General features: G+C 47.7%; 1 protein-coding gene across 1 annotated transcript; it reads left to right on the top strand.

Moving 5' to 3' along the window:
• The first annotated feature begins 9027 nt into the window (after positions 1 to 9027).
• Positions 9028 to 18914, top strand: LOC127973084 (fibroin heavy chain). The gene is made up of 5 exons (XM_052577118.1): positions 9028 to 9223; positions 9460 to 9591; positions 10519 to 11766; positions 12151 to 13027; positions 18854 to 18914. Exons 1-5 carry the CDS (start codon positions 9130 to 9132, stop codon positions 18912 to 18914), a joined length of 2412 nt encoding a protein of 803 aa, XP_052433078.1. The 5' UTR covers positions 9028 to 9129.
• The last annotated feature ends 2730 nt before the right edge of the window (positions 18915 to 21644 follow it).

The following is a 21644-nucleotide window of genomic DNA, read 5'->3' as shown; positions in this document are numbered from 1 at the left end:
CATCCAGACGTCGTCTCTTTCAGGGAAGACCTTGCATCTTCCAACATGACAATGCCAGACCACATACTGCATCAATTACAACATCATGGCTGTGTAGAAGAAGGATCCGGATACTGAAATGACCAGCCTACAGTCCAGATCTTTCACCCATAGAAAACATTTGGTGCATAATAAAGAGGAAGATGTGACAAAGAAGACCTAAGACAGTTGAGCAACTAGAAGCCTGTATTAGACAAGAATGGGACAACATTGCTATTCCTAAACTTGATCAACTTGTCTCCTCAGTCCCCAGAGGTTTGCAGACTGTTAGAAAAAGAAGAGGAGATGTCACACAGTGGTAAACATGGCCTTGTCCCAACTTTTCTGAGATGTGTTGATGCCATGAAATTTAAAATCAACTTATTTTTCCCTTAAAATGATACATTTTCTCAGTTTAAACATTTGATATGTCATCTATGTTGCATTCTGAATAGAATAATGAAATTTGAAACTTTCACATCATTGCATTCTGTTTTTATTCACAATTTGTACAGTGTCCCAACTTTTTTGGAATCGGGTTTGTAACAACCCTTTAGGTTGAATTTGAGTGCAAATCTACGAAGGTTCTGCCTTTTGGATCCATCATCCCCTGATGGGTACGATCCCACTGACAGGAGATTACACAGTGATTCACTTCTTCCATACTTGTATATTAAAAAAAAAAATAATAAAAAAAAAGCACAAATAAACAGAGAACTGTATACACAAAAAAAATTCCAACTTTCAAAAAGTCCTACTAATCAATGTAAAAAAAAAGTAGCCTGAAAAAAGAATGTTCAGTAGAAGTCCGTGTAATGTTTTGTGTGAAAAAAAACAACAAAAAAAACCTTGTCACTAGCATAAGCTGTTTTGTTTAACTTACTTAGATACTCAAGTATTTGTTCACAACAATCTCTAGGCTTTTCAAATTGAGTCGTCTGAATAAACAATACTGCACAAGTTCCAGCATGCATTGCTGCTTGAAAATACGGTGTTCATTATTAAAATATTAGAATTGTTTTAAATTTTACTTTCTTAATTTATGCTGCTGCTGTTGTCACTGTCAGTTAGCTGTCATGTGGATCAGAGTTCATATTTTTACTGATTTAAAATTTATTGATCCTCACCGATGTTAAGCAGTGCAAAATTCTAAGTGGCTTTGGTTGTTTAACACCTTTTAAAAAATTAAGTAGATTGACTTTTATTCAGATTATATGTTTATATATATTTTTTGATAGATAAGTTAATTGAGTTGATCGAATCAAGTTGATCAAAGTTGATCGAGTCCAATAGGTTGTATATTTATTTATTTATGTTAGGTCAACTGTTTGTTTGCTTTTGCAGTTTAACTATAATGGAGAAATTATTTTTTACATCAAAATTTTTTGAAATGGTTTACTAATCAGATTATCATAATGCTAACTTTTCAATGACAAATGATAACAAAGATGATCCCTGGTGCTAGCTGGTTACGTTATGTGATATTAATCAGTTCTCATTACTACTAGCTGTCTTGGTATAATCAATTCTAACAGAAATAGTCAAAAACTTTCCTTACATGAAGAAATCCACATGCGAGTAGTAAAAAAAAAATATGGGCGTGTCGTTCAGCGTGACAAAAATGACGCAATATCGATGTGCGTATGGGTATGAATATAATGTAATATTCTTGCAGAATCCATCTTGTTGCTAAGCCAAGTGATTTGTGCATTGAAATTAGCTGCTTTAGCTGAATTTTTTAAAATAGCATACAGGTACAAAAACATAGTCATTGGGCAGACCAATCACAAGCCGTTTAAAAGATGCACTGCGGAGACGTTTCAGAGAAGTTCCAAAGATATCAGCATGTTTAAAGCAGCAGCAGTGCTTTGTTATACAAAGTTTCGTATGGAAGGGTCTATTTGGCATTCCCTTCTATAGGTATGAAAATGGTCTGGGCACATTTAGCCCTAATAGTTTACAGATGACGCTATTAACCATATTTTGCATTGAATTCTGTTATTTGGCACCAGATCTTGGATGTTTTTGACAGGGCGCCCCAAGTGGTTAGAATGAGAAATTACACTCCCATTACACTTGACCTCAACACCGAAGCCCCTCATGGCTGTGTTCTCAGTCCCTTTCTTTAATACCTAAATTAAGCACAGTTCTAAAATCTGGTGAAGTTTGCTGATGACAGTGATAGGCCTCATTAGTTAAACGATGAGAAGGCGTACCTTGAGGAAGTGGATGCTCTTTCCACATGATGTCACATTAATAATCTCCCTATGAATGTCGCTAAAACTAAGAAGATGATCATTGATTATAGGAGGAATCAAGTAAGGAATGACAGCCCTTTAATGATCAATGTTGAAAGGGTGAGTTTTTTAAATATCTTGGGGTAAATCTTACAATAGATAATTCCTGGAAAATGCATAAACATCAGCTGGAAACAAGGGCAAATAAGTCCATCTACCATTTATGACAGATGGCCAGATTTATTGTTTCCCAAAAAGTGTTGAGGACTTTCTACACCGGAACTGTAAAGAGCCTACTCACAGGGAGCATATTTTCCTGGTATGGAGGCACAATGATCAGAAAGTGTTGACCAGTCACCAGCAGACAGTGGGGATGGTAAAAGGTCACCACAAAATACCAAGACTGGTGAGGGTCACTAGGGAAAACAGTTGAGCTGTTTCAACACACCTGAAAACATTGAGCTGGTCCACTAGAGGATGCTGGGACTGGTCATCAGAAGACAGTGTGGCTGTTGAGGGTCTCTAGAAGTCAGTCCGGCTAGTGAGGGTCTCTAGAAGACAGTGTGTGCTTAGTGAGGGTCTCTAGAAGTCAGTCCGGCTATTGAGGGTCTCTAGAAGACAGTGTGTGCTTAGTGAGGGTCTCTATAAGACAGTGTGGCTGGTAAGTAGGGGTGCTCCGATCTCGATCGGCCGATCGTTAATGCGCATCTCGTCAGTAAAGCCGGTTCTCTAATCAGCGGTTAATTCCATCAGGTGCGTGATTTCACATAGAGCAGCTGTTACTACACAGAGCCGTTGTTAACTTAGAAGATGCGCCAAAAAATGCTGAAAATGAAGTGGATTTGCGCATCTTCTCTATTAACAACGGCTCTGTGTAGTAACAGCTGCTCTATGTGAAATCACGCACCTGATAGAATTAACCGCTGATTAGAGAACCGGCTTTACTGACGAGATGCGCATAATGATCGGCCGATCGTGATCGGAGCACCCCTACTGGTAAGGGTCTCTAGAAGACAGTGGGGCTGGTGAGGGTCTCTAGAAGACAGTGTGGCTGGTAAGGGTCTCTAGAAAACAGTGTGTGCTTACTGAGGGTCTCTAGAAGACAGTGTGGCTGGTGAGTCAAGTAAAGTCATCTTTATTTATATAGCGCTTTAAACAAAATACATTGCGTCGAAGCAACTGAACAACATTCATTAGGAAAACAGTGTCAATAATGCAAAATGACAGTTAAAGGCAGTTCAGCATTGAATTCATTGATGTCATCTCTGTTCAGTTTAAACAGTGTCTGTGCATTTATTTGCAATCAAGTCAACGATATCGCTGTAGATGAAGTGACCCCAACTAAGCAAGCCAGAGGCGACGGCGGCAAGGAACCGAAATCCATTGGTGACAGAATGGAGAAAAAAACCTTGGGAGAAACTAGGCTCAGTTGGGGGTCAGTTTTCCTCTGACCAGACGAAAACAGCAGTGTAATTCCAGGTTGCAGCAAAGTCAGATTGTGCAGAAGAATCATCTGTTTCTTGTGGTCTTGTCCTGGTGGTCCTCTTTGACAAGGTCTTTACAGGGATCTGTATCTGGGGCTCTAGTTGTACTGGTCTCTGCTGTCTTTCAGGGATGTAGAGGTCCTTTCTAGTTGCCAATCCACCATCAGGTCTGGATACGTACTGGATCCGGGTGACTGCAGTGACCCTCTGAGCTGGAAACAGACTGTATCTGGTGGCTACGGTGACCTCAGAATAAGAGAGAAACAGACAAATATTAGCGTAAATGCCATTCTTCTAATGATGTAGCAAGTACATATGGGAAGTGTTCCTGGATCCAGTTTACCTTTTGGATTTGGATATTAAAAGAGTATTAGTATGTTATGTGTAAGCCAGGTTAAAGAGATGGGTCTTTAATCTAGATTTAAACTGCAAGAGTGTGTCTGCCTCCCGAACAATGTTAGGTAGGTTATTCCAGACTTTAGGCTCCAAATAGAAAAAGGATCTGCCGCCCGCAGTTGATTTTGATATTCTAGGTATTATCAAATTGCCTGAGTTTTGAGAACGTAGCGGACGTAGAGTATTATAATGTAAAAGGAGCTCATTCAAATACTGAGGTGCTAAACCATTCAGGGCTTTATAAGTAATAAGCAATATTTTAAAATCTATACGATGTTTGATAGGGAGCCAGTGCAGTTTTGACTGGACCGGGCTAATATGGTCACACTTCCTGGTTCTAGTGAGGGTCTCTAGAAGACAGTGTGCCTGGTGATGGTCTCGAGAAGACAGTGTGGCTGGTGAGGGTCTCTAGAAGACAGTGGGGCTGGTGAGGGTCTCTAGAAGACAGTGGGGCTGGTGAGGGTCTCTAGAAGACAGTGGGGCTGGTGAGGGTCTCTAGAAGACAGTGGGGCTGGTGAGGGTCTCTAGAAGACAGTGGGGCTGGTGAGGGTCTCTAGAAGACAGTGTGTCTGGTGAGGGTCTCTAGAAGACAGTGGGGCTGGTGAGGGTCTCTAGAAGACAGTGTGCCTGGTGAGGGTCTCTAGAAGACAGTGTGGCTGGTGAGGGTCTCTAGAAGACAGTGGGGCTGGTGAGGGTCTCTAGAAGACAGTGGGGCTGGTGAGGGTCTCTAGAAGACAGTGGGGCTGGTGAGGGTCTCTAGAAGACAGTGGGGCTGGTGAGGGTCTCTAGAAGACAGTGGGGCTGGTGGGGGTCTCTAGAAGACAGTGGGGCTGGTGAGGGTCTCTAGAAGACAGTGTGGCTGGTGAGGGTCTCTAGAAGACAGTGGGGCTGGTGGGGGTCTCTAGAAGACAGTGTGTGCTTAGTGAGGGTCTCTAGAAGACAGTGGGGCTGGTGAGGGTCTCTAGAAGACAGTGTGGCTGGTGGGGGTCTCTAGAAGACAGTGGGGCTGGTGAGGGTCTCTAGAAGACAGTGGGGCTGGTGGGGGTCTCTAGAAGACAGTGTGTGCTTAGTGAGGGTCTCTAGAAGACAGTGGGGCTGGTGGGGGTCTCTAGAAGACAGTGTGTGCTTAGTGAGGGTCTCTAGAAGACAGTGGGGCTGGTGAGGGTCTCTAGAAGACAGTGTGTGCTTAGTGAGGGTCTCTAGAAGACAGTGGGGCTGGTGGGGGTCTCTAGAAGACAGTGTGTGCTTAGTGAGGGTCTTTAGAAGACAGTGGGGCTGGTGGGGGTCTCTAGAAGACAGTGTGTGCTTAGTGAGGGTCTCTAGAAGACAGTGGGGCTGGTGAGGGTCTCTAGAAGACAGTGTGGCTGGTGGGGGTCTCTAGAAGACAGTGGGGCTGGTGAGGGTCTCTAGAAGACAGTGGGGCTGGTGGGGGTCTCTAGAAGACAGTGTGTGCTTAGTGAGGGTCTCTAGAAGACAGTGGGGCTGGTGAGGGTCTCGAGAAGACAGTGGGGCTGGTGAGGAACTCTAGAAGACAGTGGGGCTGTTTATGGTCTCTAGAAGACAGTGGGGATGGTGGGGTCTCTAGAAGACAGGTTTATTTTTAAAAAAAGTAGTGCAGTTTAGGGTTGTGTAACCTGAGGAAGGCACTTATACATCAGTTGAAGAAACAAGGAACAACTTGTGAGACCAGGACACATTCCATTAATTGGTTTGCAAATGCAAAGATGAAGAAAAGGAAGTGCACAGGAAACAACTTAAAATTGTTGTTGAATAAGAAAATTATTGCTTGCTTAACAGCCTTGCTCTTAGTTCTTTTACTTTTTGAGGTACTTCAGTTGTATCTATATTGAGTTTAATATAATTTTTTAAAAATCTCTATATAATTTGTACATTGTTGTCTGCAAAAATTTGTACAGGCTGAACAGAGCATCATGATACTTCACACTGAACAGCTCGTAAGTACCCAAGGAAGTACATGACTGACAAGGCAAACCTCTCTGTCCAAGACAATGTAAAAGGTGGAAACCTATGATTTTGAAGTCCCTGAGGCAAGAATGTATGGTTGCAGGTTTCCTTTAGTGGTCAGGAGATGACCATCAAGACTTTGGCATGACTGAAACATGACACAAATATCCCATTATAAACAATTTGTTTAAACATAGGCATAACGTACAATATTTGGAATAGCATAGAGCAGTCTTAATAAACCTTAGGAAATTTCACCAGATATGTTGCCTCTCCAACACTGATCTTCTTGGTCCTCTTCCAGCTGATTGTGGAGTAAGAAGATCCAGCAGGTCAAGTAAAGAAGCCATGTCACTGTCCCATTCTGTGTATTGCATCATAATATCCTAAAATTATAAACTATTAGTAGTTATTATAGTTTTGATAGAGAGCAAACATTTTTACATACTTACATTTTTACATACTGTGCATACTCAAAGCCAAGGGGACTTTTACTCTATGTTCTTACACGCATCATGTTTTTTTAAATGTAAATAGTTATGAAAAGCATTCCTTAAGCATGAATTTACCAATGAGCTTCATTAATAGACAACATTTTAAGAAATAAGTGTATTAAGTGATTTTTGCAGAATTGATGGGAAAAATGCTTTTGGGAAAACAATCAAAAACTTTTTAAAAAGAAGATTGACTCAAGTAACAACATTACTATACAGCTTTCAGATGCGGTTTTACTCCTCTTTAAGTTTCCTGGCTCCTGGATGACTTTTTCTTTAAAGGGGGGGTGAAATGCTCGTTTTCACTCAATATCCTGTTAATCTTGAGTACCTATAGAGTAGTACTGCATCCTTCATAACTCCAAAAGTCTTTAGTTTTATTATATTCATAAGAGAAAGATAGTCTGTACCGATTTTTCCCGGAAAAACACGACCGGCTGGAGGCGTGACGTGTGGGCGGAGCTAAAGAATCACGAGCGCCAGTAGGCTTTTGCGTAGAGAGCGTTTGGAAGCTGACATTACCTTGAGGAAAAAAACATCACCCAAAACAAACCATGGATAACAGTCAGATTCAGCCGTTTATTTATGATCCAGAATCAGATCCCGAGGCTGAAACTGAACGAGAGCAGCAGCAGCAATGACTCACTCTGAGCGGGGCTCAAAACCGGGTCTCCGATGGGAGGGGACGCACTAACAAGGAGGCAGAGATATTTTAAGCAGTTTTACTCACCGCCTGCGGTTCCAACACACGATCGTGACCCTTTTTCGTTGGGATTGCATCATCCTTAAGAAATAAACGATACGCAAATCCGTCGTCAAATTGGGCCTTGTTTGTAAAACAAGCATCTTCGAAATGCAGGGAACAAACACTTGCGCAACTCCGTTGATGCTCTGTAAAAATAAACTCCATCCACTAGTCCCTTAATGCTGTTTTTTCTTTGGTAATCTATGCAGGGTTGTCTTGCCCTGGCAACCAAAAACACACTCCTTTTGTGACATTTCGCGACGCTCTCGCTCTGATGAGTGAAGTCTGTTGTGCTCTCAGTGCTCTGCTATACGGGAGCGCGCGCTCTTCCGGCAGAAGTGCCTCAGGACCCATATAAGGAAATTCTGCTCCATCTAACGTCACACAGAGCCATACTCGAAAAAAACTTTCTGAAACTTGTGACAAACCGGAAGGAGTATTTTTGGAACAGAAATACTCCTTCAAACGTACAACTTAATTTTTGAATCTTTGTCCATGTTTAGCATGGGAATCCAACTCTTTAACAGTGTAAAAAACTCAGTATGAATGAAATAGCATTTCACCCCCCCTTTAAAACTGGTGTTCCATTTTCCTATGAACTCTGAAGCAACATCAGCTCCAAACATCAAACAGAAGTCTTGCAAAATCTAATTAAAAAAAGGAAAGACAACCATTCAGACATCTAATGTAACATATTTTAAAATACAATTTCACATTCTCATTTAATACTTACAAGTCTTTTGACATTCAATAAATTAGGAAACATTTGTAGAACATCAGTTGATCACTGCAGGCCGGGGAGAATCTGTAGTGGGATTTAAAAAGGGCTTTTACATTGGGCTCATTTGCTGCGGTCTGAGTGCGATTGTTCCCAGTGCCGCCCAAAACGTTGGTCCGCTTTCACACTCAATAGCTGTATCTAACCAAGGTGCGAACAAAACATGGAGAACATTTTTTTTTTTTTATTTGGTGCTATTATGCACAGCATAATAATTAATTTTAATTATTTAATTTTAATTTATTATATTTTGACTTTTAGGAGTGTGTGGATTCAACCTCGACTCTCTCGTGTGTTGAGGAAACAATGATATCTACAGTGTTATGTATGCGCGGGATACTTTACTTCCTGAATAAGTTCACAACCGAGTCTGTGTTGCTTGCACATTCACGCGAACCACGCCACAGTTCTGGAGCAACTAAACTCAGACCACCTTCTCCAGGTAGTCTCAGGTTCAGTACCACAGTGCACACCAGGATCCAATGACAACTTTCACATTAGCGATTTTTCATGTGGACCGTGCCCCGTTCCGCACTAAACTGCCATTGTGAAAGCCCCATAAGTTACACAGTCTTTATACACCACCAAAGACAGCCTTTGTTGCTCTGAATGTCATAAAAATTTAAATATAATCTAAGAGCTGTGCCTGCAAAACTATCACATGTTCCAAGGTGGATATTCCCAGGGTCAGACAAAATAATCACATTGCATATAACTCTGCTTTACACAATAAATTTATGACATGGCTAGAACGTAGCATTTAGCTGGTCCAACCCCAATCAAACACAGCTGAACAAGCTAATTCAGGCATCTCAGATTACTAGAAAGCTACAGGCAGGTGAGTTTGATCAGGGTTGGAATTGACCTGTTCTCCTTGAATCTTTAAAATCCCATTTTACAGAGGTTGGTATTACAGCAATACGTATTTGTTTTATTTTTGTGCGTTTTGTTGTCTGCTTCTCCTGACGCACCAACTCAGTGCATTTTCCAGCAGAGATCACAGGCTGGGAGAATGACTGCTCGAGTGTATTTCTCGTTGATTGCTGTGTTTTTGTGTCTGTTTGGATACTTGACCATAACCCATGCTATTCAAAGACGAACCACAGGTGATAACAGCTGTTAATTTCATTACACAACCTGAAGAAATGCAGAAATGAGTGACTTCCAGTTTTGTAGTTAACATCGCTTATGAATGAGTAGATTTTAAAATGCTTTTGATTTGAACCAGACAAATATGTATAGACTTTGTATTTCAGTTTGAGACCCATTGTGAAACCCATGATTTACAAATGCTGAAAATGCACACCCTGGCCTCCCCTAATAATCCTCTTTAATTCTCTAGTGGATGGTTTCTGTCCGGCGAGGCTGACGGTTGTACCATCTCATCGAGGATGTTCCTCTGATGAAGACTGCCCTGGAGGGCACAAATGCTGTCGATTTGACTGTGGGCCTGTTTGCGTGTTGCCTGTTTTCAGTGAGTTTAAGTTAATAATGGATGCTAAGGCTAAAAAGGGAAGTCGTAGCATAGTGGTTAGAGAGTTTGACTCCTAACCTTAGGGTTGTGGGTCTGAATCTTGGGCCGGCAATACCATAACTTAGGTGCCCTTGAGCAAGGCATCGAACCCCCAACTGCTCCCCGGGCGCCGCACCATAAATGGCTGCCCACTGCTCTGGGTGTGTGTTAACAGTGTGTGTGTGTGTTCACTGCTCTGTGTGTGCACTTTGGATTGGTTAAATGCAGAGCACGAATTCTGAGTATGGGTCACCATACTTGGCTGATGGTTACGTCACTTAAAAACCCACACACACGCTAGTAACGCAATTGATTCAATGCAAGTTCCAAGCAGAAACTTTGCTTCCTGTTGTTTTCCTCTAAAGTTGATTTGAATTCATCCCTTGGGATGGTTTTAAGGACAGAATGGCTTTACAACATAAAGAGGAATAATACAGTGGTTCTCAATTCCAGTCCCGGGGACCCCTTGCTCTGCACACTTTGCAAGTCCCCCTTATTTAACACACCAGATTGTGATCGTCAGCTTGTCAGGAGAGGGAGATCCATGAATTGGACCAACAAGTTGATTTCAATCCAGTGTGTTAAATAAGGGAGACATGCAAAATGTGCAGAGCAAGCGGTCCCCCAGGAATGGAATTGAGAACCACTGACTTGGAATATAATTCATTCTGTAGGTAAAACTTGCTATTCACGCTTTTTGTTGTATAACAAAGTGGCATACTGCCTATATCCGGGTTCCTCAAATCTTGCCCTGGAGGTCAAATGTGCTGCAGAAGTTAGCTGTAACCCTGATCAAAGTCACCTGCCTATGATTTTCTCTCAAAGTCCAGATTTGAGGATCCCTGGTCTAGATGCACAAACTAAAGCTGACTATCTGTGTTCATGCAGTGAAGCCGGGTCAATGTCCCATACCGGAGATGATTCCACTGTATGCTGAAAGCTGTTTCAATGATGGCCATTGTCCTGCCACACAGAAGTGTTGCCGAACCATCGGTGGCTTTGCATGCAGTGAACCACGTGGCCAGGGAAGCGGTTATGGCCAGGGCCAGGGAAGCGGTTATGGCCAGGGCCAGGGAAGCGGTTATGGCCAGGGCCAGGGAAGCGGTTATGGCCAGGGCCAGGGAAGCGGTTATGGCCAGGGCCAGGGAAGCGGTTATGGCCAGGGCCAGGGAAGCGGTTATGGCCAGGGCCAGGGAAGCGGTTATGGCCAGGGCCAGGGAAGCGGTTATGGCCAGGGCCAGGGAAGCGGTTATGGCCAGGGCCAGGGAAGCGGTTATGGCCAGGGCCAGGGAAGCGGTTATGGCCAGGGCCAGGGAAGCGGTTATGGCCAGGGCCAGGGAAGCGGTTATGGGCAGGGTGTTGGATATGGAAGTGGCGTGGGACAGGGTCAGGGAAGCGGTTATGGCCAGGGTGCGGGCCAGGGTCAGGGAAGCGGTTATGGGCAGGGTGCTGGATATGGAAGTGGCTTGGGTCAGGGTCAGGGAGGCGGTTATGGTCAGGGTGCTGGATATGGAAGCGGCGTGGGCCAGGGTCAGGGAAGCGGTTATGGCCAGGGTGCGGGCCAGGGTCAGGGAAGCGGTTATGGGCAGGGTGCTGGATATGGAAGTGGCTTGGGACAGGGTCAGGGTCAGGGAAGCGGTTATGGTCAGGGCGCGGGACAGGGCCAGGGAAGCGGTTATGGCCAGGGTGCTGGATATGGAAGCGGCATGGGACAGGGTCAGGGAAGCGGTTATGGCCAGGGTCAGGGTGCTGGACAGGGTCAGGGAAGCAGTTATGGGCAGGGTGCTGGATATGGAAGCGGCGTGGGACAGGGCGCTGGACAGGGTCAGGGAAGCGGCGCGGGTCAGGGCGCAGGACAGGGAAGCGGCGCGGGTCAGGGCGCAGGACAGGGAAGCGGCGCGGGTCAGGGCGCAGGACAGGGAAGCGGCGCGGGTCAGGGCGCAGGACAGGGAAGCGGCGCGGGTCAGGGCGCAGGACAGGGAAGCGGCGCTGGACAGAGCGCAGGACAGGGTCAGGGAAGCGGCGCGGGTCAGGGCGCAGGACAGGGAAGCGGCGCGGGTCAGGGCGCAGGACAGGGTCAGGGAAGCGGCGCTGGACAGGGCGCAGGACAGGGTCAGGGAAGCGGCGCAGGACAGGGTCAGGGAAGCGGCGCTGGACAGGGTCAGGGAAGCGGTTATGGCCAGGGTGCGGGCCAGGGTCAGGGAAGCGGTTATGGGCAGGGTGCTGGATATGGAAGTGGCTTGGGACAGGGTCAGGGTCAGGGAAGCGGTTATGGTCAGGGCGCGGGACAGGGCCAGGGAAGCGGTTATGGCCAGGGTGCTGGATATGGAAGCGGCGTGGGACAGGGTCAGGGAAGCGGTTATGGCCAGGGTCAGGGTGCTGGACAGGGTCAGGGAAGCGGTTATGGGCAGGGTGCTGGATATGGAAGCGGCGTGGGACAGGGTGCTGGACAGGGTCAGGGAAGCGGCACGGGTCAGGGCGCAGGACAGGGTCAGGGAAGCGGCACGGGTCAGGGCGCAGGACAGGGAAGCGGCGCGGGTCAGGGCGCAGGACAGGGTCAGGGAAGCGGCGCTGGACAGGGCGCAGGACAGGGCCAGGGAAGCGGTTATGGCCAGGGCCAGGGAAGCGGTTATGGCCAGGGCCAGGGAAGCGGTTATGGCCAGGGCCAGGGAAGCGGTTATGGCCAGGGCCAGGGAAGCGGTTATGGCCAGGGCCAGGGAAGCGGTTATGGGCAGGGTGTTGGATATGGAAGTGGCGTGGGACAGGGTCAGGGAAGCGGTTATGGCCAGGGTGCGGGCCAGGGTCAGGGAAGCGGTTATGGGCAGGGTGCTGGATATGGAAGTGGCTTGGGACAGGGTCAGGGTCAGGGAAGCGGTTATGGTCAGGGCGCGGGACAGGGCCAGGGAAGCGGTTATGGCCAGGGTGCTGGATATGGAAGCGGCGTGGGACAGGGTCAGGGAAGCGGTTATGGCCAGGGTGCGGGCCAGGGTCAGGGAAGCGGTTATGGGCAGGGTGCTGGATATGGAAGTGGCTTGGGACAGGGTCAGGGTCAGGGAAGCGGTTATGGTCAGGGCGCGGGACAGGGCCAGGGAAGCGGTTATGGCCAGGGTGCTGGATATGGAAGCGGCGTGGGACAGGGTCAGGGAAGCGGTTATGGCCAGGGTCAGGGTGCTGGACAGGGTCAGGGAAGCAGTTATGGGCAGGGTGCTGGATATGGAAGCGGCGTGGGACAGGGCGCTGGACAGGGTCAGGGAAGCGGCGCGGGTCAGGGCGCAGGACAGGGAAGCGGCGCGGGTCAGGGCGCAGGACAGGGAAGCGGCGCGGGTCAGGGCGCAGGACAGGGAAGCGGCGCGGGTCAGGGCGCAGGACAGGGAAGCGGCGCGGGTCAGGGCGCAGGACAGGGTCAGGGAAGCGGCGCGGGTCAGGGCGCAGGACAGGGAAGCGGCGCGGGTCAGGGCGCAGGACAGGGTCAGGGAAGCGGCGCTGGACAGGGCGCAGGACAGGGTCAGGGAAGCGGCGCTGGACAGGGTCAGGGAAGCGGCGCTGGACAGGGTCAGGGAAGCGGTTATGGCCAGGGTGCGGGCCAGGGTCAGGGAAGCGGTTATGGGCAGGGTGCTGGATATGGAAGTGGCTTGGGACAGGGTCAGGGTCAGGGAAGCGGTTATGGTCAGGGCGCGGGACAGGGCCAGGGAAGCGGTTATGGCCAGGGTGCTGGATATGGAAGCGGCGTGGGACAGGGTCAGGGAAGCGGTTATGGCCAGGGTCAGGGTGCTGGACAGGGTCAGGGAAGCGGTTATGGGCAGGGTGCTGGATATGGAAGCGGCGTGGGACAGGGTGCTGGACAGGGTCAGGGAAGCGGCGCGGGTCAGGGCGCAGGACAGGGAAGCGGCGCGGGTCAGGGCGCAGGACAGGGAAGCGGCGCGGGTCAGGGCGCAGGACAGGGTCAGGGAAGCGGCGCTGGACAGGGCGCAGGACAGGGTCAGGGAAGCGGCGCGGGTCAGGGCGCAGGACAGGGAAGCGGCGCGGGTCAGGGCGCTGGACAGGGTCAGGGAAGCGGCGCTGGACAGGGTCAGGGAAGCGGCGCTGGACAGGGTCAGGGAAGCGGCGCTGGACAGGGTCAGGGAAGCGGCGCTGGACAGGGTCAGGGAAGCGGCGCTGGACAGGGCGCTGGACAGGGTCAGGGAAGCGGCGCTGGACAGGGTCAGGGAAGCGGCGCTGGACAGGGCGCAGGACAGGGTCAGGGAAGCGGCGCTGGACAGGGCGCAGGTCAGGGAAGCGGCGCTGGACAGGGCGCAGGACAGGGTCAGGGAAGCGGCGCGGGCCGGGGCGCAGGTCAGGGAAGCGGCGCGGGCCGGGGCGCAGGACAGGGAAGCGGCGCGGGTCGGGGCGCAGGACAGGGAAGCGGCGCGGGTCGGGGCGCAGGACAGGGAAGCGGCGCGGGTCGGGGCGCTGGACAGGGTCAGGGTAGCGGCGCAGGACAGGGTCAGGGAAGCGGCGCGGGCCAGGGCGCAGGACAGGGTCAGGGAAGCGGCGCGGGCCAGGGCGCAGGACAGGGTCAGGGAAGCGGCGCGGGTCAGGGCGCTGGACAGGGTCAGGGCAGCGGCGCGGGTCAGGGCGCTGGAAAGGGTCAGGGAAGCGGCGCGGGTCAGGGCGCTGGACAGGGTCAGGGAAGCGGCGCGGGTCAGGGAAGCGGCGCGGGTCAGGGCGCTGGACAGGGTCAGGGAAGCGGCGCGGGTCAGGGTGCAGGTCAGGGAAGCGGCGCGGGTCAGGGCGCTGGTCAGGGAAGCGGCGCGGGTCAGGGCGCTGGACAGGGTCAGGGAAGCGGCGCTGGACAGGGTCAGGGAAGCGGCGCTGGACAGGGCGCTGGCCAGGGTCAGGGAAGCGGTGCTGGTCAGCGAAGCGGCGCTGGACAGGGTCAGGGAAGCGGCGCGGGACAGGGCGCAGGACAGGGTCAGGGAAGCGGCGCGGGACAGGGCGCAGGACAGGGTCAGGGAAGCGGCGCGGGACAGGGCGCAGGACAGGGTCAGGGAAGCGGCGCGGGACAGGGCGCAGGACAGGGTCAGGGAAGCGGCGCGGGCCAGGGCGCAGGACAGGGTCAGGGAAGCGGTGCGGGCCAGGGCGCAGGACAGGGAAGCGGCGCGGGACAGGGCGCAGGACAGGGTCAGGGAAGCGGCGCGGGACAGGGCGCAGGACAGGGTCAGGGAAGCGGCGCGGGACAGGGCGCAGGACAGGGTCAGGGAAGCGGCGCGGGACAGGGCGCAGGACAGGGTCAGGGAAGCGGCGCGGGCCAGGGCGCAGGACAGGGTCAGGGAAGCGGCGCGGGCCAGGGCGCGGGACAGGGCGCAGGACAGGGTCAGGGAAGCGGCGCGGGCCAGGGCGCAGGACAGGGTCAGGGAAGCGGCGCGGGACAGGGCGCAGGACAGGGTCAGGGAAGCGGCGCGGGCCAGGGCGCAGGACAGGGTCAGGGAAGCGGCGCGGGCCAGGGCGCGGGACAGGGCGCAGGACAGGGTCAGGGAAGCGGCGCGGGCCAGGGCGCAGGACAGGGAAGCGGCGCGGGTCAGGGCGCAGGACAGGGAAGCGGCACGGGTCAGGGCGCTGGACAGGGTCAGGGTAGCGGCGCAGGACAGGGTCAGGGAAGCGGCGCGGGCCAGGGCGCAGGACAGGGTCAGGGAAGCGGCGCGGGCCAGGGCGCTGGACAGGGCGCTGGACAGGGTCAGGGCAGCGGCGCAGGTCAAGGCGCTGGACAGGGTCAGGGCAGCGGCGCGGGTCAGGGTGCTGGACAGGGTCAGGGCAGCGGTGCGGGTCAGGGCGCTGGACAGGGTCAGGGTAGCGGCGCAGGACAGGGTCAGGGAAGCGGCGCGGGCCAGGGCGCAGGACAGGGTCAGGGAAGCGGCGCGGGCCAGGGCGCTGGACAGGGCGCTGGACAGGGTCAGGGCAGCGGCGCGGGTCAAGGCGCTGGACAGGGTCAGGGCAGCGGCGCGGGTCAGGGTGCTGGACAGGGTCAGGGCAGCGGTGCGGGTCAGGGCAGCGGTGCGGGTCAGGGCGCTGGACAGGGTCAGGGAAGCGGCGCGGGTCAGGGAAGCGGCGCGGGTCAGGGCAGCGGTGCGGGTCAGGGCGCTGGACAGGGTCAGGGCAGCGGTGCGGGTCAGGGCGCTGGACAGGGTCAGGGAAGCGTCGCGGGTCAGGGCGCTGGACAGGGTCAGGGAAGCGGCGCGGGTCAGGGCGCAGGACAGGGAAGTGGCGCTGGACGGGGACAGGGCGCTGGTCAGGGAAGCGGCGCGGGACAGGGCGCTGGTCAGGGAAGCGGCGCGGGTCAGGGCGCTGGACAGGGTAGCGGCGCGGGAGAGGGAAGCGGCGCAGGCCAGGGCACGGGACAGGGAAGCGGCGCAGGCCAGGGCACAGGTCAGGGAAGTGGCGCTGGACAGGGCGCTGGACAGGGTCAGGGAAGCGGCGCTGGACAGGGCGCTGGCCAGGGTCAGGGAAGCGGCGCTGGTCAGGGAAGCGGCGCAGGACACTGAAGCGGTTAAGTGAATTTTTCGGGGATGTGGCAAAGGTCAATGTTGTGGTCAGGGACATCTTCATGGGAATTTTGCATAATACTTTCTGGAGATCTTTTCCAATGCTTTTATTCAAGTGGCATGTTTTTCTGTGTTTGCTCAAACAGTTTAGAGAGATTTTCTGACCCCCTACCACTACTATCACCTCCTCCAAATAAAATAATCACTTGATTTGAAGAGTTGGTGTTTGGTATCATTTGGCTGTTTTCTCGCATAACTGCTCTCTGGCATCAGTGCTGTAAGTTCCTCTCCCTGAGTACTGGACCATTATTATCAATCTATATATTTTTGCCAATTTAAATTTTCTTTGCTAAGCTGAACAGTCTGAAGCCATTACTCCAGTTGGAAATCATTATTCCAATTTGGTGCTCTAGAAACATTTCATGAATGCTGAAAATGGTTCCATAAGCTCTTCTGAGGCTGTACGTTAAAGGCGGCATGTTTCTAAGAGATACTGATTCTTAAACCGTTGTCCTAATAAATATAGGAATAGCATAACCGCTGTTACAGGTCAAAAGCTTATTGTGAATTGGAATAAAGCTTGAGGTGTTTGTGAAATACTGTTTAAATAAAGTAAGAGGCTTTATCTAAAATGTTTCATGGTAGGGGTGTCCCTATATGTATGGGCGATAAACATGATATTCAAAGTAACTATTATCGATATGTTAATTTAGTGTGACAATATACCGGTATTAGCAATAACGGCAATATTTAAAGTGAACCGTTCTCTTATGATTACACCATGTTAATACTCCAGCGCCACTACCTGGTTGAGCTCCCAGGTGGCAGAATTGTGAATTAACGACACCTGTCACAATGAAGCAGCCACTCTGAGGAGAGCTGTGTTCATCAGAGTATGTTGCCATTATTTTACTATTCATAGAAACCTGCTGTTAACAGGTTAACGTTTCCCATTCTATGCTCCTATATTTAAGTTTTCTTTGCTCGTCTCGTTTTTGTATTTGCAATCAATACAGCCTGTGCGTAGTCACTTTTTTTTGTTTTTGTTTTGTACAACTCTAACAGCTACGATTAAAAAAATGATCTTGGAAAAACTGAGCAAACACATTAAAAGATTTAAATGCAAAAGGCACAAGAGTCGACTGTTTCTGTCAGTGGTGTTTTAATTTTAAATATTTGTGATATCCTAACAAGAAAAGTAGGCTAATTGTTGAGTTGAAATGTTTTGCTGCTTGCTTGAGCAGCTTATCATACAAACCCATGAAGTCAAATGTGTGAAAAATGTTTATATTTGAGTTTAAACTAATGTCTATGATTATGAAAGATTGTAACTGTTCTGTGATAAGAGTCACAATGCTGAAAGATTTTTTTTTTTTTTTTACATGATTTGAAATAATATTGTGTTTGTGGTCTAAACAGATGTGGGTCAGTAGCGGACTGCAAACGTGTCCTGTGTGAAAGCACAATGAGTATGAGTCAGTACTGCTTCTGCTCCACATACGTAATGCATAAACACTGCAGACGGAGTATGTGTGAAACAGGCGTGACTCTATACAATTAATCTTTGTTAATGTCAATAAAAATAATGTATTGTTCACTGTTTATTCATGTTAATACACTGATGTTAACAAAACATCTTAAAGTGTTACATTTAACATTTATTCGTCATACTGTTGAACTTGAGAGTATTTTCTGTCTTGATATTTCATGGGAGCTTCAAAGAAGACGGAGAGAACCAGAGTCTTGTGTCCTGCATCTATCCTTATGTTCGTTGGGTGAAAAAGAAAAACTGAAAGTAAAAATATTTTGACTATCTTTTTCCACCCAAGGTTTCTATAGATATCGCGATATAGCGATACTGTGAATTCTTAAGGCCACAACAACTCTGTCTGCTCTGCATGAGAAGTCAGCGGAGTGCTAAAGTATCCAGTTAGAAGTTTATAACCCACTCTCAATGGGGAAATTGCCCAAGAAATATTGCTTAGAAGTATATTCTGATAAAATTACAACGTTTTCTGACCTTACATGCATTTGAACCTGTTGTAAGGGGCTCCAACACAATATAAGGGCACTTTAAAATATCATATGACCTGCTCTTTAACAAAAGTTGCCTTGAAAAATTGCTCAAAGTTGAAAATTATTAAGAAACATTAATGAAAATGTGCAATTGTAGTCTAACCATTACTTTACCATCATCAAATTTCTGCCTAAGTTATAAGTCTTGACAAATGTTTTTGACAACTTTTCAAGGTCAGTGGCCCAAAAACAAATCTTTTGTTTTCATCCTCTTACTCACAGATGAAACATCTATATAATAAAATGAAATAATTCTGGTGTACTATGCAAAAGTCTTTGACATAATAGTTTTTTTTTTTAATCTTAACTGCACATGAAACTAAACTGCATGTGAAAACCTTTGAACACTTCATGCTTTAAAATGAGAAGGTTTTGAAAAATAATGTCAGAAACAGATTGTATTTATCAAATGTAATGTAAATGTGAATCCATCATTGCACTGCAGGTGTTAGACAGAAGCTGCATCAGACATTCAGATGTATTTAATGCAGACTGTCTGCAGATCAGAACTGGGACTGTCTTTCACAGGTGCCTTTGTTATCTATGCCTCTAGACTTGAATATATGGCAGTGTGTTGCACTTGATACGGACTAGTAATGCACAAGCCCTTTTTCTGCACTTTTGTACAGATGTGTCGGAGCGTCTCTGGTCTCCTCTCACTTCCTCTCTTCATCACTGCTCTGGTGCTGAATGCTAGGAAGAATGAACTGAACAGTTATTGCACCTGCACAGGAACACGGTGTAAAAGTTTGTTTAATGAGGTTCAGAGAGGTTCTTGCATTTAAGACTATTCCAAATGTATTTGTATAAATATCAAACCCACATTTAATCTTTCAAATATAATAATAATAATTAACCACTTTTTTGGTGTTTTGTGTCCTTTTTTGAAGCTTTAGGCTTCTCCCAGTTGCAAGGGTGTCTTCAAAATGTCTTCTTTTGTGTCCTATTTAAGACAAAGTCATGGGGTTTGGGAATGAGGGTGTGTAAATGATGACAAAACTGTCATTTTGGAGGGAATTCTTCTTCTCTCTCACTCTCTGCTGATGTGTGATGTTTTGGGAGGTTTAGTCTCTAACTTGCTGAGCAAGAGTGTCAAGTCTAGTCTATTCAGATGTCAGAATTTGTCACCAGGCTAAAAAAACAAAGCAGATATCCCACAAAGAGCTTGTGTCCCAAAAAACATGTAACGTGTGTTTACATATAATCCAATTCTAAATAGTATTAAACATTTAACCAAATAACCCTCTTTAGCATTAGAAATCAAAGTCATCTAAGGATCAACGTGCTTCATTGTCATAAACGTCAATCTTCCTCACGCAAAAGTTAAAATGATTAATTAATTTTCTACTTCAATGCTACTTTGTGTAATCTATTAAAACTCTATTTAAAAATGTCTATATATATATATATATATATATATATATATATATATATATATATATATATATATTCTATTAGCATTTCTATAGACATAATACTTAATTGAAAGAAAAAGAGGGGTAAAGCCTCAGGCCATTATTACTGGAGTATAAAAGCCAGATTGAGTTTCAGTTTTCAGTGTTAGGGGGGGCTATGACTAAAGCAACTCTAAAAACTGTCCAACTGAAACATTAGGTGGCATTACTATAGGACTATTATTTTTAATAGTGCAACTTTTTGCAGCGGAGGCTCTTTCTTTGGTTTCAGGTCAAAAAGTGCAAACAGTGTTTGAAGCACAGGTTCTGTATTCACATCTGCTGTATGTGTTGTTCTCTTAAACTGTTCTCCAGCTGGAGCTGCGATGTATATTGCACATAAATGTGTGTGTGTGTGTGTGTGTGTGTGTGTATCTATCGGTCAGGCTCAGAATGTGCTGCTGTAGGTTCAAGTGGTGCTACTTGTCAGCACACATCAAGCCTCGTGGCCCCGTGAAGATCAGAGTCAGTGTCACGACCGTCTTCACAGGACATCATGAGGCAGCCCTGTGTGAGACGATGTACTGCTGTTAGCTTTGCCTCAACAGTCCCTGTTCAAGACACACACAAACCTCACAGAGGGTTCTCACAATTCAGCAGCATGGATTAAATGCATCTTAAACCCAACTGGGAAAAATCTGTGAATTAGCAAAAGTCCCTGCTAGATGCAAGATGCACACATTGACAGTGCTGACATTATTATCATTATTATATTTTTTTTTTTTGCAGTCATGACATGCATTTATGATGTGCAAAGAGCAGGTGTGGCCCCTGGGTGCTGCTTGTTATGGCTTCTTTTCTTATCAAACTCCAATCTGCACACACTTCTGTAGTTATTGCGTATTCAAATGAGCAACTGCCACTTCCAATTCAGTTTTTCATTTTGCCTTGAATTATGTTTTATGTATAAATGCATATAATTACATGTGACAACTTACAGCACACACACACATATGTATACTGCACCTACCTTGAGAAATATTCATTGCAAAGGTGTTTCAGCTAGCTCTGGTCTCACTTGAACTGCTTTATTTCATATAAATGTGACCTATATATCCATATAGGCCTGTGAATCAGGGATACGACTGTTAAGAAACTAAACACTTTTAGCCACATTTTAGGGATGTGAAGATGTTTCTACAACACCTTCCTCTCAGTCACTTTAGGGACATTCTACCAGAAACGTACATTTCCACTTGTAAAAATCATGGGTGAAAAAAATATCTAAATCTTAAATCTGAACATTGAGTCCTATGGAGGACATGTTCATCTATATGAAACAGATATAGTGCATCTCAGCATGTTTCTATGATTGAAATGAATACATTTTTATACGCATTTCATCCCTAAAAATGTCAGGCCCTGTCACAGACAAACTTGTATATGTTAGAATGGTTTCCTATTGAATGTCTTTGATACAAATAGCATTTTCTTATTGGTGACATGTCCCTGATTGTATCTAAAAGGGTTTTGTAATTTCTATAAGGAATACAAGCAACTTTTCGGTCAATTGTAGTACACACAATCACAGAATACCCCACCAGGCACTCATATAATTGTAAAAATACTGCCTTTACATCTGACTTTTTTTCAAAAACATAGTAGTGGATATATACTCCTACCTTCAGTATATTTTACTATGATACAGCAAATGTATAGACAAATGTATAGATTATATTATTAATTTAAATCATGTTTTACTATGGCTTGTGTTAAATACATATTATATGCAATAAAGGTAATAAAAAACAACAATGCCATTCATTTGTGAGGCACAGGAATGTGACAGGGCCTGACGGTCAGCCATTTTAAACTACCATTACTGAGCCTGCTAGCATGCTAGCATAAAAACTGTTAACATGCAATCAAGGAATTTCAGTAACTTTTTACACGTTTTGGATTTTTTTAAATGTAATTATTTTCTGGGATGTTTTACTGTGACAGGGCCTGACCCTTTACCTTGTCC

Source organism: Carassius gibelio, chromosome B15, assembly GCF_023724105.1.
Source record: "Carassius gibelio isolate Cgi1373 ecotype wild population from Czech Republic chromosome B15, carGib1.2-hapl.c, whole genome shotgun sequence".
NCBI classification, from domain to species: domain Eukaryota; kingdom Metazoa; phylum Chordata; class Actinopteri; order Cypriniformes; family Cyprinidae; genus Carassius; species Carassius gibelio.
The sequence above is the reverse complement of the archived record's forward strand: the minus strand, read 5'-3'. Positions and strand labels throughout refer to the sequence as shown.